This window comes from Schistocerca serialis, chromosome 2 (assembly GCF_023864345.2).
Source record: "Schistocerca serialis cubense isolate TAMUIC-IGC-003099 chromosome 2, iqSchSeri2.2, whole genome shotgun sequence".
In the NCBI taxonomy this organism is placed as follows: domain Eukaryota; kingdom Metazoa; phylum Arthropoda; class Insecta; order Orthoptera; family Acrididae; genus Schistocerca; species Schistocerca serialis.
Genome location: NC_064639.1, coordinates 193,702,907 through 193,717,289, shown reverse-complemented (window position 1 = coordinate 193,717,289; position 14,383 = coordinate 193,702,907). Strand labels below are relative to the sequence as shown.

At 43.8% G+C, this 14,383-nt stretch overlaps 1 protein-coding gene across 1 annotated transcript in view; it reads right to left on the bottom strand.

Annotated features, from left to right (window-relative positions):
- Positions 1 to 13,718, bottom strand: part of LOC126455483 (uncharacterized) — a 64,317-nt gene extending 50,599 nt beyond the window's left edge. Inside the window, exons 1-2 of the mRNA XM_050091235.1 lie at positions 13,587 to 13,718; positions 4,007 to 4,103 (exon numbers count right to left, since the gene is read on the bottom strand). Coding sequence (XP_049947192.1) covers positions 4,007 to 4,070 — 64 coding nt within the window. The 5' untranslated portion in view covers positions 4,071 to 4,103; positions 13,587 to 13,718. The remainder of the gene's footprint in view (positions 1 to 4,006; positions 4,104 to 13,586) is intronic.
- Positions 13,719 to 14,383: the final 665 nt, after the last annotated feature.

Below are 14,383 nucleotides of genomic sequence, written 5' to 3'. Positions count from 1 at the left end.
TCTCAATAAGTTCTGGGTCTTTCAGTTTATCGACATCTCATCTCATTAACGTTTTTGTTCCCTACGCCAAGCTTTACACCTCAGGGCAGTTCTTTCAACCGTCCTCAAATGCTAGTTTGATACGTAGTATTCCAGTATCCGTCTGCTCGTATAGTATGAGCCCTTTATGAGTCCCTCTAGTACCATGGAATTTGTCCCCTGATGCCTTAACACGTATCCTTTAGTCCTATACCGTCTTCCACTCATTGTTTTTCACATATTCCTTTCCTCACCTATCCCACAGAGAACTTCCTCATTTCTTTCAGTCCGCTTTTCAGCATCCTTTTGTAACACCAAATCTCAAACACTTCGATCCTCTTTTTTCCCGGTTTTCCACAATCTATGGCTAATTTTCGCACAATGCTATGCTCATATGCGTAAATTCTTAGAAAATTCATTGTTTAATTAAGGCCTAGGTCTCATTAAGGAAAGAGAAAAAAAAACACCCAAAAATGAAGCAAGCGAAAGGGAATACAGACGTCTAAATATGAGACTGACGGAAAGTACAGAATGGGTAAGCAATAATGACCAGAAGATAAATCTAGAGCTATATAAGAGGAACGACAGATACCGCCTGTAGAAACATTAAGATACCTTTGGAGAAAAGAGAAGCAGATGTATGAATATCAAGAGTTTAGATGGTAAACCAGTTCCAAGCAAAGAAGATAAAGCTAAAAAATGGAAGGATTATGTAGAGGGTCTATACAAGGGAGATGACCTAAAAGCCAATGTTATAGAAGGGGAAGAAGATACAGGCGAAGATGAGGTGGGAGACATGGTACTGGGTGAAGAATTTGTCAGAGCACTGAAAGACCTAAGTCGAAACAATGTCCCGGAAATAGGCGTCATTCCGTCTGAACACATGACATCCTTGGGAGAGTCAGCCATAACAAGAACTATTGCATTTGGTGTGCAAGAGGTACGAGACGGGCGAAATACCCCCAAACTTCAAGAAGAATGAATGTAATAATTCCAGTTTCAAAGAAAACAGATGCTGACAGATGTGAATGTTACCAAACTACCAGTTTAAAAAATCATGTTACAAAATACTAATAGGAATTTCTTACAGAACAATGAAAAAGTGGTAGAAGCCGACCTCGGGAAAGATCATTACGGACTCCAGAAAAATGTAGGAACACCCGAGGTAATACTGACGATATGACGTGTCTTGGAAGATGCTTTAAGGAAAGGCAAACCGACGTTTATAACATTAGTATAGTTACAGAAATCTTTCGACAATGTTGACTGAAGCACTCTCTTTGAAATTCTGATGGTAGCAGGAGTAAAATACAAGGAGCGAAAAGCTATTTAAACTTGTACAGAAACCAGATGGCAGCTACATGAGTCGAGGGGCGTGTAGGGTAAGCAGTGGTGGACAAGAGAGTGAGACAGGATTGTAGCCTACCTCTGATGTTATTTAATCTGAACATCGAGGAAGCAGTAAAGGAAACCAAAGAAATATTTGGAGTAGGAATTAAAGTCCGGGGAGAAGAAGTAAAAACTTTGAGGTTTGCTGATGACATTGTAATTCTGTCAGAGAGCAGAGCAGTTGGACGGAATGGACAGCATCTTGAAAGGACAATATAAGATGAACATCAGCAAAAGCAAAACAAGGATAATGGAATGTAGTAGAGTTAAATCACGTGATGCTGAGGGGATGAATAAAAGAAACACAAAAGGTAGTAGATGAGTTCTGCTATATGGGCAGCAAAATAAATCGTGATGGCCGAAGAAGAGAGAGTATAAAATGCAGAGTGGCTACGGAAAGGAAAACATTTTTGAACAGCCGCGCGGGATAGTCGTGCGGTCTCAGGCGTCTTGTCTCGGTTGGGGCGGCTCCACTCCGTCGGAGGTTCGAGTCCTCCCTCGGGCATGGGGGACCGACGACCTCAGTAGTTTGGTCCCATAGTCCTTACCACAAATTTCCAGTTTTCCATTTTTGAACCTGAATTTGTTAACATCGAATGTAAATTTACATGTTAGGAATTATTTTTTTGTACGTATTCAAATGGTTCAAATGGCTCTAAGCACTATGGGACTCAACATCTGAGGTCATCAGTCCCCTAAACTTAGAACTACTTAAACCTAACTAACCTAAGGACATCACACACATCCATTCCCGAGGCAGGATTCGAACCTGCGTCCGTAGCAGCAGCGCGGTTCCGGACTGAAGCGCCTAGAACCGCTCGGCCACAGCGGCCGGCTTTGTACGTATTCGTCTAGAGTGTAGCCTCATATGGAAATGAAATGAGGGTAGTATGGAGTTCAGACAAGAAGAGAATGGAAGCTTTTAAATGTGGTGCTGTACAAGAATGCTGGCGATTAGATGGGCAGATGGCATAACTAATGAGGAGGCACTGAATCGAAAGGGGGAAAAAGGAAACTGTATGATATAATGTGACTGAAAGAAGGGATCAACTGATAGGACACATTCTGAGACATCAAGGAGATGTAAATTTTGTATTGGAGGGAATAGCGGAGGGTAAAAATTGTAGAGGGAGACCAAAGCATGAATACAGTAAGGAGGTTTAAATGGATGTAGATTGCAGTAGTTATTCAGAGGTGAAGAGGCTCGCACAAGGTGGAGGAGCATGAGCAGCTGCATGAAACCGTCTTGGGACTGAAGATCACAACAGCATGTCCGATAGTAATGTATGTACATATATTTGTTCATGTTATTTTCTTATATCCTTCTCGCTTCGTCCATTAAGCGCCGTTTTTCTTCCGAGGTCAACGGGTTGTAGCTCTTCCAGATTTTCTCTGAGCATAGCAAAGTCATAAACGGATCTTACCGTCGATATGTAATTTTGAAAACATTTTTATGCAGATAAACAGTGATCTAAGTGGGGTATTTTAAAATTATCATCGATATCTTTTCACCTACAATTTTAACCCCAGTCGTCAGGACAGCACGCCGCAACTTTCTCTCCAGTACAGACCTTTTCATCGCCGAGTAGCACGTACTTCCAAAGTCCTCAACTGTTTCTTGGCTGCATTCCAACCATGGTCTTCCACTACAGTCTTTACAATTTACAGTTTCCTCTTAACACATCTCCCGTCATCCTGTCCCTTTTGTCAAAACGTTCTACAACCCCACATATAAACCACTTCGCGTGTCCCCCACAGCCCATGATTTACTACTATACAATATTGTTCTCCAGGTGTACACACTCAGATATTTCTCCTTCAAATTAAGGCCAATGTTTGATACTGGTGGACTTCTTTTGGGCATGATGACAACACAAACACCCAGTCCCGGGGCGGAGAAAACCCCCAGTCCGGCCGAAAATCGAAACCGGGACCCCGTGATCCAGAGAGTGGAAAAGGGGAAGGAGGAGATGGACAGAGGGGTCAGGAGAAGATGGAGAGAGAGGGGGGAGGAGAAGATGGAGAGAGAGGGGGGGGAGAAGAAGATGGAGAGAGAAAGGGAGGAGGAGGTCATGGACTGAGAGAGGGGGAGCGAGAGGGGACAGGAGAAGATGGAGAGAGGGAGGAGAAGATGGACAGAGGGAGAGGAGGAGGTGATGGACAGAGTGAGGGGGAAGGAGGGGGAGATGGACAAGGGAAGATAGGCAGAGGGAGGGGAGAGAAGGACATTAGGACGCATATCCAATTCCCACAAATATTTCTTTCTTTGTTTTCCACTTAAGCAGACTGAGCCAGAGCAAAGCGTGGTCAGGTACAGCTAGTATACCCATGAAGTGAAATAAACGTGTGGCATTCCCATGCGGGGAAATTCATCCGCCGGGTGCAAGTCTTTCAGGTGACGCCACATTGGGCGACTTGCGCGTCAATGATGATAAAATGATGATGAGGACAGCACAACATCCAGTCCACGGACGGAGAAAATCTCCAACGCGGCGGGAATCGCACCCGGGCCAGCTGGATGGTAGGCAAACACGTTACCATTGAGCTAATCAGGCGGACAGTACACTATAACACTGGTACACGCGCCGCCAGAACTCACCAGTGTGGACTAGCGCTGAGACGGCGATTACCAGCAGGAGAGCAGCGCAGCCGAAGCGGGCCATGTCGCGCGTGTTACTCGCGCGGACCCAGATAACCTGCAAGCAGATAAGCAGTCGCATTAGCTCGGCCACTCCACTCACTACTCGAGGCCAGTGCAATTCGCGCCGGCGACTGTCAAGTGGAAAAAACAACGTCGCAACGCGTAACCTCTGTGACAGCACGAAGCGGGCTGTTTATTTGGCTTTGGTTTATTCAACCATATTGCCAACACATTCGTACAACTATACAACAAAGCGGGTCGTTATAATTAAAGTGTAGCTACTCGCGGAGGTCCAGTGTGGGCTGTATTTATCGTATGGCAACGAAACTTGGCAGATATGCTATTGCATTAATGCGGAATCAGTTTACATTGAAAACAAACAAGAAAAAAAAGAAAGGAAAACATTAGTTCCAGTTGTGGCCGCCAGGTGCAAATCTGGCGCTGTACAATGTTTGTATCACGGTATGACATTCACATTGTCATTTCACAAGCCGCAACGTGTGTGAGCAGTATGGCTGCCGAGAAGAGAGACCGTGCACTGTCAGTGAAACTGTTTTGCGTGATCGGCAGCAGTTACAGTGCAGAACAAAGAGTATCGCCGACTGGAAGGTCTGAGGAGACGCCATATGTCATAATATCGTTTCAAAACAGGATGATGAAATTCGAAAACACGGAAGAGTTTAGTGCGGCACCTGGAGGAGGCAGGCGTCGTATCACGCTGGAAGTGACTTACGAGATTGGTGCTGCTGTAACTGACTATGCAGCACGTGACCCTGACAGTGCTGCTGCTTGTGCAGTGTCATGAGAATTGTCCATATCATGGTCAACAGTAGGGCCTCTGGAAAGTTTTGCGGTCTATTTGACACTCGTACCCGTACAAGTTCCAGAAGATGCAGCGCCTGAAACCTCATGATCCGCAACAACATTGTGAATTTGCTCTTCAGTTTCTGGCACGGATTAAGTCGATGACATGTTGCCGAGAAATATTCTGTGGAGTTATGGGGTAGATTTTACATTACAGGCTCTGTGAATACGCAGAACTGCCGAATTTGGGGTACTGTTAAACCGCTTGTCGGGCACGAAGAGCATTTACATTCGCCGTATGTGACCATGTGGTGTGGATGCATAAGCACTATACCCTCGGTCCTTTCTTCTGTGAAGAGAATACACCCAGACGGCCTGTCAGGCGTACCGTGACGTCTGCACATCATCGGGACCTCCTGTAAGCATGCGAGTCCTGCTTTGGAAGAGCGCAACTGTGTGAAAACCACTGTTTCCATGAAAGATGTGGCAATACCTCATGTCGCTCACTCAGTGAAAGTTCTGCGTAATGGGACCTTCCACGAACGTGTTATCTCGGCAGGTTTTCCAGATGGATGGCCTGCAAGATCACCTGACCTGAAACCATGTGACCTGGGGACATTTAAAGGAAAGCGTTTACCAGCGACACATTCGGTCTCTATCTGATCTGAAGGCCAGTATACAGGTACACCATGCTCAGACTCCACTGGAATTGGCGCGAGCGACTGGTGATCATGTAGTTTTACGTCTCCGGTGCTCGTACTGAACAAACTGTGTATGCGGCGGTTAAGAATAAAATCAACATTATGCCTCACTCAGTTGTTTGACCTTTTCTGTCCACGTTCCGTTCTTAATCCACTGCATATGGAAACATTTCTACACATCTTTCTTGCATTCACAGCACCAGATTTGCACCTGGTGACCAGAACGAACTAATGTTTTTCCAGAATAATTCGATTCCGCATTAACACACTAAGATATCCACCAATTTTCGCTGCCATACGATAAATACAGCCCATAAAGGACCTCTGTGAGTGGCTACACTTTAATTATAACCACCCGGTATACAGGATGAGTTACCTCAAACTTGCGGAAATGGAGAGTGCTACTGACTTTCACAGAATGAATTGGTAGTCAGGGACTCGTATTGTTATCCAATCAACAGATTATAATAATACTTAGAAAGTTTAAAATGGTTCAAATGGCTCTGAGCACTATGGGACTTAACATCTGTGGTCATCAGTCCCCTAGAACTTAGAACTACTTAAACCTAACTAACCTAAGGACATCACACACATCCATGCCCGAGGCAGGATTCGAACCTGCGACCGTAGTAGTCACGCGGTTCCGGACTGAGCGCCTGAACCGCTAGACTTAGAAAGTTTATTTTGTGTGTAAATATACACGTTTTAGAGGTAACAATACCTGTGTACACTAACAAACTAAAAGTGGGGTGAATTAGAATGTCAGTGGGTACGCGATTGGAGTCTTTCTCGGCGTATTCCACTGATGAATTCTTCTTGGGTTATCAGCCGAGTGGTGGCGTCGTCTTGTCGCAACGTTTCAATGAGTTTCATACCCATCATCTTCTGGCGAAGTGTCTGGGTGCTGTGTTCTGCATATCTATATAGCTGCTTGGCCTACAGAAGCGGACGACGGCCAAGCAGATATATACGAGGATTGGAACATTAATAGTTGCAACTATTTATTTACAGCTCGTACAAAATGGATACGTGTTTCAAAGTTTTACTGACCTTCAAAGTAGTCACCAGCATTGTGTATAGCCAGTTGCCAGCAGTGTGGAAGTCGTAGGATACTCTTAGCAGTGCCAGTTGTGTTGACAGTTCGAGCGGCGCGGTCCATTGTCCGACGAATTTGTAGCAGTTCTCAAGCGAATGCCGTGAAGTGTTTCCTTCAGTTTAGAAATCGAGTTGAACCTACGAGGGCTAAAGTCAGGGAAGTGCGGTAGGTGGTACAGAACTTAGCAGCCCCATCACTCAAACAAATTAGTAACAGTTTGCGAGCCGGTAGGGGTGGCCGAGCGGTTCTAGGCGCTACAGTCTGGAACCGCGCGACCGCTACGGTCGCAGGTTCGAATCCTGCCTCGGGCATGTATGTGTATGATGTCCTTAGGTTACTTAGGTTTAAGTAGTTCTAAGTTCTAGGGGACTGATGACCTTAGAAGTTAAGTCCCATAGTGCTCAGAGCCATTTTTGAACAGCTTGCGCTGTACATGTTTGAGTATTGTCCTGCAAAGTGATGGTCAGGTCCTGCAGAAAGTGTCATCACTTCTGTCTCTAAGCTATTCGTAGGTTGTGTTCCAAAAATTAGCAGCATAGAGACAGAAGTGACGACACCTTCTGCAGGATCTGAACATCATTTTGCAGGACAACGCTCAAGCACGTACAGTGCAAGCTGTTACTGATTTGTTTGACTGATGGGGGCTGCTAAGTGCTATACCACCTACTGCACTTTCTTGACTTAAGCCCTCATGAATTCAACTCGATTTCTAAATTGAAGGAAGCACTTTACGGCATACGCTTGAGAACTGCTACAAATTCGTCGGACAATGGACCGCGCCGCTCGAACTGTCAACACAACTGGCACTGCTAAGAGTATCCTACAACTTCCACACTGCTTGCAACTGGCTATACACAATGCTGGTGACTACTTTGAAGGTCAGTAAAACTTTGAAACACGTATCTATTTTGTACGAACTGTAAATAAATAGTTGCCACTATTAAAGTTCCAACCGTCGTAGATATGGAGAAATTGCATCCCGACACTTCGCCAGAAGATAATGGGTAGGAAACTCATCGAAACGTTGCGACAAGACGACGCCACCACTCGGCTGATAACCCGAGAAGAATTCGTTAATGTCAGTGGGGTTTGTTGCAGATTCTAGTGCGAATGGTTTACGATACATTGTATTTTGAAAAGTTGCCACACCGACACATGCACAACATCTGTGATAGCATACATTAAAGAACAACGCAAGTGTATACACTAGTCATGTGGATTCTGATAAGTAACGAGACAATTGACCATCAACGGCTGTGTTCAAAATGATCACCGGCAGCGGCTACAAACGCTTCCAGTCTGGCATGGAATGACTGCGGAACACGTGCTAGCATTTCAGCGGAGACGTCCAAGCAGGCTGCAGAAATAAGTCGTTGCATATCATTGGGTGTAGTTGGCATGTCTCTGTAGAAAGCATCTTTCAGCTTCCCCCACAGAAAAAAGTATACATGCGTCAAATCCGGGGAACGGGCCGGCCAAGATACCAGTCCTCTGCGTCCAATCCAACAATTTGGAAACGGGTCGTGAAGGCATCCTATAGTACTTCTTGCGCTATGGGCTGGACAGCTATCACGTTGCCACAAGTTCCTCGTAGCACCCGAGAAGACTGTCTGTTCGGAGGTTGCGATATGTGTTCGCGTTCAGTGTTCCATATACGAAAATCGAGCCTATGCGCTGATGGTTCACTATCCCATACCACACGTTTACATTCCATGGACGCTGGCGTTCCATCTGACGAAGCCAACGAGGATTGTCAGCAGACCAGTAGTGCACGTTTCAGCAGTTTACCTGGCAATGATTGGTACATGTGGCTCCATCACTAAACAAGATACATGATATGTCTGGAGTATCATGTCGTAATACCCATGTACTGAATTTAACACGACTCTCATAATCGTTTGCACGCAGCTCTTGATGGAGAGAGATGTGATGGGGATGGAACCTATGTCGTTGGAGAATATGCAGGAAATTGCTTGACTCACCCAAATTCCTCGTGCTGACGTGCGGATCAGCTGCAACAGCAGCAACAAGATAATTTCCTCGTCTACTGCCATCACTCGTTTCCTTCTGTTGCGTTGTCTAAGTGTTACACTACCATTTTCACTTAAGTGGTTGAAGAGGCTGATAAATAACTGCCGAGGTGGTTGACATGTATTGGGATATTTTGCCGCATACACCATTCAAGAACGAACTGCATTCCCCATACACCATGAGCTTGTCGACTTTTTCTGCGTTGGTAAACCCCATTGCCCACTCACGTCCTACTGCACACATAAACACCCTGTAAGCAACCATAACACCATCGTACCTGGCAACCACGCAGGCCGAAAGGCACGAACAAGTGTCAGTTTAGAAACTTTTCATAATACGATACCTCGGAAACGACTCCCACTAGAATCCTGCATCAAACACCACTGACATTCTAATTTGCTCTACCTATAGCTCGTTAATGTCAAAAGACATTGTTACATTTACAAAAGTGTATGTTCGCACAAAAAATACACTTTCGAAGTATTATTACAATTTGTGAATTGGCCAGCTATACAAGCCACTGACTATCAATCCGTTCTGTGAAAATCGCACATCAATAGCATTTTCCATTTCCGCAATATTTGTGGTGCAAGTTTTAGATGATTCACCCTCCATACAGAGAATTCACACTGCTAAAATGTGAAGATAGGTTTAAAATTTTTGCATAGTGTCCGCATAGGTACAATGCATAAAGCTAAGAAACTTGACTTATTAACTAGAGTAAAAGTAAAAAATAAAAAAAAAACGCACCAGAGAATGGGAGGCAGACACCGGTATATTAGAGTGTTAATGTAAGGAGAGAGAGAACGCCAAACTTCATATACATACGCTACAATGTCGTAGAAAAAAATAAAAAGGTCTTTGTAGTTTTGAGGAACTTCATGACACAATGGGAGTACTTGCTTGGAGGAGGCAGATTCAACTTCATAAGATTTCGCGATAAGCGGTTTTGCTACACTTAGAAAAACTGCAGGAAAACAGCAAGTGGTCCACATCTCCTTCTCTCTTCTGAAAGCCGCAGAAAGGATTATCCTTGATACCTATCAGATGTAAGCGGGAATTAGTTGAACGATGGCTGCTATGCATTCGCACCACCCTAGTTTTCATGACCCTGCTCGCCTCAAATTTCAGAACTACAACTCACTTCTAACTACTGGCTGTATTGCAGTATGTTGTTTACCTTTTTGTAAGATAGACAGGCGCCAAACACTCGCACAGCCTTCCTATGCCAGTTACGGCATCAATAATTTGAAAACCGAGGATTACAGGGCCGGGCGCAGTGGCCTCCTTCGATAGCTGGTCGAGTTTGCCATTGCAGACCGGTCCCACAAGAGCTGGGGACCATAGCAGTGTCATTCGCATGCCTCGTCGTTTATTTAGCAACGATTCTCGTACGATTTCCAGTATTTGAATATTCATTTTACTGTTACATTTCGGGTTTTCAGACTATTGCAGTACACATTTTTCGGATGCTGTCAGCAAGTTATGGAGTCCTGCATGACAGCCAAATTTGAGAGTCTGTCGAATCGCCACCGCTTCCGTGGTAACATTTGAACAATATAGGGGCAGGCGAAAGTACTTGGAATACTTCAGCTAGGAGGCAAGAAATGTGCATCCGACTATACGATTTACTTCAACGGGCGAAGCTTCTCTTCAACGCTAAGAATGTTTTTACTAGTAACACCCTGCCTACAGTCTCAAAACTCTATTTTTCCGTTCAGGACGAATGCGTTTCGGACCCACTTCTCCGTTTTCAGGGAGTACCCTGACGTTTTTGGAAGTTACGACTCCTTCAGTTTATCGCCTAGCAGTAAAAGAACGTCAGAGTTGTAAATTTTACGAGCGCTGCAGACGATGGGATACAACACACTCTGGAGGTGGCAAACTATTATCTCCACATCAGAACTACGTTAATTAGAGGTTAACAAGCCTTTGAGGTTAGTAGTGAAAGTCCTCTATGAGATAGTTTGGGATTGTATTTATTTCATTACTAGCTGAGTACCCGGCGTTGCCCTAGTATATATTTATTTCACTTCCCCATCTCCTTCTTCCCCTTCTTCCCCCTCCCTCCCTCTGTCCATTTCATCTGCTTCCTCTGTCCAACCCCTTCTGCCGCTTCTTCCTATCCACCCCTTCAATCTCTGTCCATCTGCTCCTACTCCTCCGACAATCTGCTACTCACCGTCTCTCTCCCTCTCCCCCTCTCTCTCCATCCACTCCTCTTCCCTTCCTATGTCCGTCTCTTCTTTACCCTTCTCCTGTCCATCTCCTCCTCTTCCCTTTCTGTGTCCATCTCCATCTTCCCTTATATCTCCTGAAATATGCGTCGTACAATGACATCTTCGTAGGTACATTCAGCAGCATACGTGGGTACTGTCTGTTAAATATGTTGCGAGTTAGTAGCAAATAAGCAAAAAAGATAAACGTCACATCATACCTGTTGCTACAGTTTTACTACATGAGCAGCGAAAACGTAGCTAGCGATAAACTTCTTTCCTTTCATCATTTTGTGGAGGCTGTCAGCGAGCGAAAGTTTCATAAAGGTTTGAAATTATGTGTTAAGTTTGTTGCAAGTCTCTAACTTCTGTCGTTCTCAAGTCCGGTATAATGCACATACTAGCTGTGCAACTTGTACATTAAGCAACAAATAGTGTGGGAGTATGGAATAAACACGTTGAAGAAAACATTGTTTCATTATTTAGAATGGTATCACTTAGCACATACCAACAACGAAAACCATTTTCAAAACTGTGATGATCTTCAAAGAGTATATAACTTTGTCAAAGAGTGAATATTTTTTCCTAACTCGCGTAATATTCTTGAAATCAATAAGTATCTTATACTGTACACTTTATAAAGTAGTCCATGTTTTTCCTCAAGGTTCAAGGTATAACCTTACCAAACTTAATCGAAATCGGTTCAGCAGGTTAGCAGTAATAAATTTAGGCGTCATGCATGATGCGGCAGTTTTTGACGCAACTCAGTACCTCTGACGTATCCTGCACAATTTGTAGTACGTAGATATAATTTTTCAGGTACATTCAGTGGCATATGTGAAAACTGTCTGTAAAGGGCATTAGGGCGCAACATTGTTCGTGGCTAGTAATGGACTACCGATGTTCGCAACATGTTCGCAACACAAAATCAGTGTTCCACGGCTGTGTCGGTAGAGATCAAAGGAACATTGTTCGTGGCCTGTTACCACTGAATTCCGCTACGCAGCGTTAGTGTTCGTTTGCTCTGAGTGAGTGTTTGGTGTTTGTTTTGCTGGAGTTTAGTGGTGCGTTTATTTTATGTCCCTTCATTTTTATTTGAAATGGAGTGGTCACGAGACAAAATTTTCCAGCTGATGTCGCTCCATGAGGCAGAGTAGTGCCTGTGGAATGTACGTTGCGCAGGTTACAAAAATACTAAAATCATACATGATTCGTTACAAAAGGTTGCTGCGGCGCTTGGCACCAGCAGCAGTGACATGGACAAACAAATTAAATCTCTCTTGTCTCAGTACCGACGAGGGAAACGAAAAATAGAGGAAAGTAAAAAATGTGGATGTTGTACTGACACGCTTTACGAAACGAGTGGTTTGGATTTAAATATCTACGTTTCCTGCATGATATGGAACTATTTGGAACTATTTGAGATATGGCTGGCTTTGATAGGAGTCTCCTGATGCCAGAAAACGAAGAGTAACAGCAAGTCTTTGGTTCACAAGGGTTGCTTTTTTCTGAAATTTGTGACTTTCTTTGAAACAAATGGTCCTATAATATTCAACAACATTTTAAAATCTGACGGCGACATCCTACTGAAGTAATGAAAGCCAGAACCAAATTCAGCTCACAAAGCATGTCATTGCCGCCACGTCTTCTATAGTATGTTTTGGTCCACCGAGGACGACTACATCGTTTTCTTCGTCTGTTTATTTCGTTAAGTATTATTAATGCAGCACCAAATGTCATTAACTCTTCCTCTTCACTTGACATAGCGTATCTCTTGATGTGAATACACAAAGTAACCATCAGTTCACCGCAGCAGACTATGCGAATACGTAGAAATGTTGCTCACTAGTGTAAACGGGAATGCGAACAACGAACAATATTGCCAACATGTTGAGGGAACAAGTTGCACACAATGTTCCGAACAAAAACACGTTCTGAGCTCAATGTAAACGCGCCTTTAAATGTATTAGCGATTGTGAATATGGACAACCATCAGCGGTACAATGGAATGACGAAAATGAAAATTTGTGTCGGACCGGGACTCGAACCCGGATTTCCCGCTCATCGCGAGCGGTCGCCTTACCATCTGGTTATTCGTACACGACTCACGGCCAGACTCAGTTCATAAACCTCAACCATGCGTCTACAACATGTACTCGCACATCCATTATGTATATTCCCGTACAGGCGAGACATTTTCTTTGAAAGTCGTTTGCCCTGTGTTGGCAGATAAAAACGATATTTTTCCAAAGGAATTTCCGCACTGGGTGTATCAATGATTTTCATTAAATCCGCGACCGGTTTCGTACCACTTACCGGTGCATCCTCAGGCAATCTGTACCAAAAACAATATAATAAGTCCTCATATAAACTAATCGATCCCCCAATTCTGATGTATAAACTGAACTTTTAAACCACCAGTTTTTTGAATGAGGCTAGAAAATACTCACATACGCTATTTATAACACGGTAACGTTGAAAATTGCCCTGTAGCCACTCCCCACCATTCACGTCCAATATACCGCCATCTGGTGAAAGCGGTAGTTAAAATTAAACTTTTTTTTAATTTTTTAAATGATGAGAGCGGCGATGACCTAGAAAATAAAAATTAAATACCATGCTGATAAAACTGCCCCAAATACGAGCAACGAACAGCGCAAACATTAGCATGAACAAACAGCGGAACTTACCGTGCAAGCTGAGAAGAGTCGCGCGGCAGCGGAGGACACGGCCTGACTGACTGGCCGAAACGCGGAAAGCGCTGACGCAGTGGCGCGAGGATCGCCAGAAGCCGATGATGTGTACAAGGTGTGAAGAGTGGGGGGTGCTGAACATTTGATAAACAATTCCATATGTCTATCTTTTAAAAAGTCTAATACCATACTAAGTGGCCAATATAAAATATGGCAATTAGATAAAACCATAAGAATAATAAACGTGGTTGTTCTGGACGCGTAAGGCCCAGAGTACGCATAAAAATATATAGGACAGACCCTACTAACAAGTAAGCTATAGGGCTAAGGCTACCTGTTTAAGTAATCAAAATTTTCTAAGACTCTTGTGCCTTACATCGGTCTGGGCATTAAGTGAGGAGCGAGGGGATTTCTTCAGAATTCGGAAGATTTCAACCTCTTCCAAAACATTAAGGGCAACACCAAAATACAATAAGGGTCATTGCAAATTTTGGTGATAAACATCTTAGTAAATTAGCTTACTACGCCTATTTTCACTCATTGCTTGCATATGGGATCATATTTTAGGGTAATTCATCACTGAGGAATAAAGTATTTATTGCACAAAAGCGTGTAATCAGAATAGTAGCTGGAGTCCACCCAAGATCATTCTGCAGACATTTATTTAAGGATCTAGGGATATTCACAGTAGCTTCTCAGTATATATACTCTCTTATGAAATTTGTTATTAACAACCAAACCCAGTTCAAAAGTAATAGCAGTGTGCATAAATACAATACTAGGAGAAAGGATGA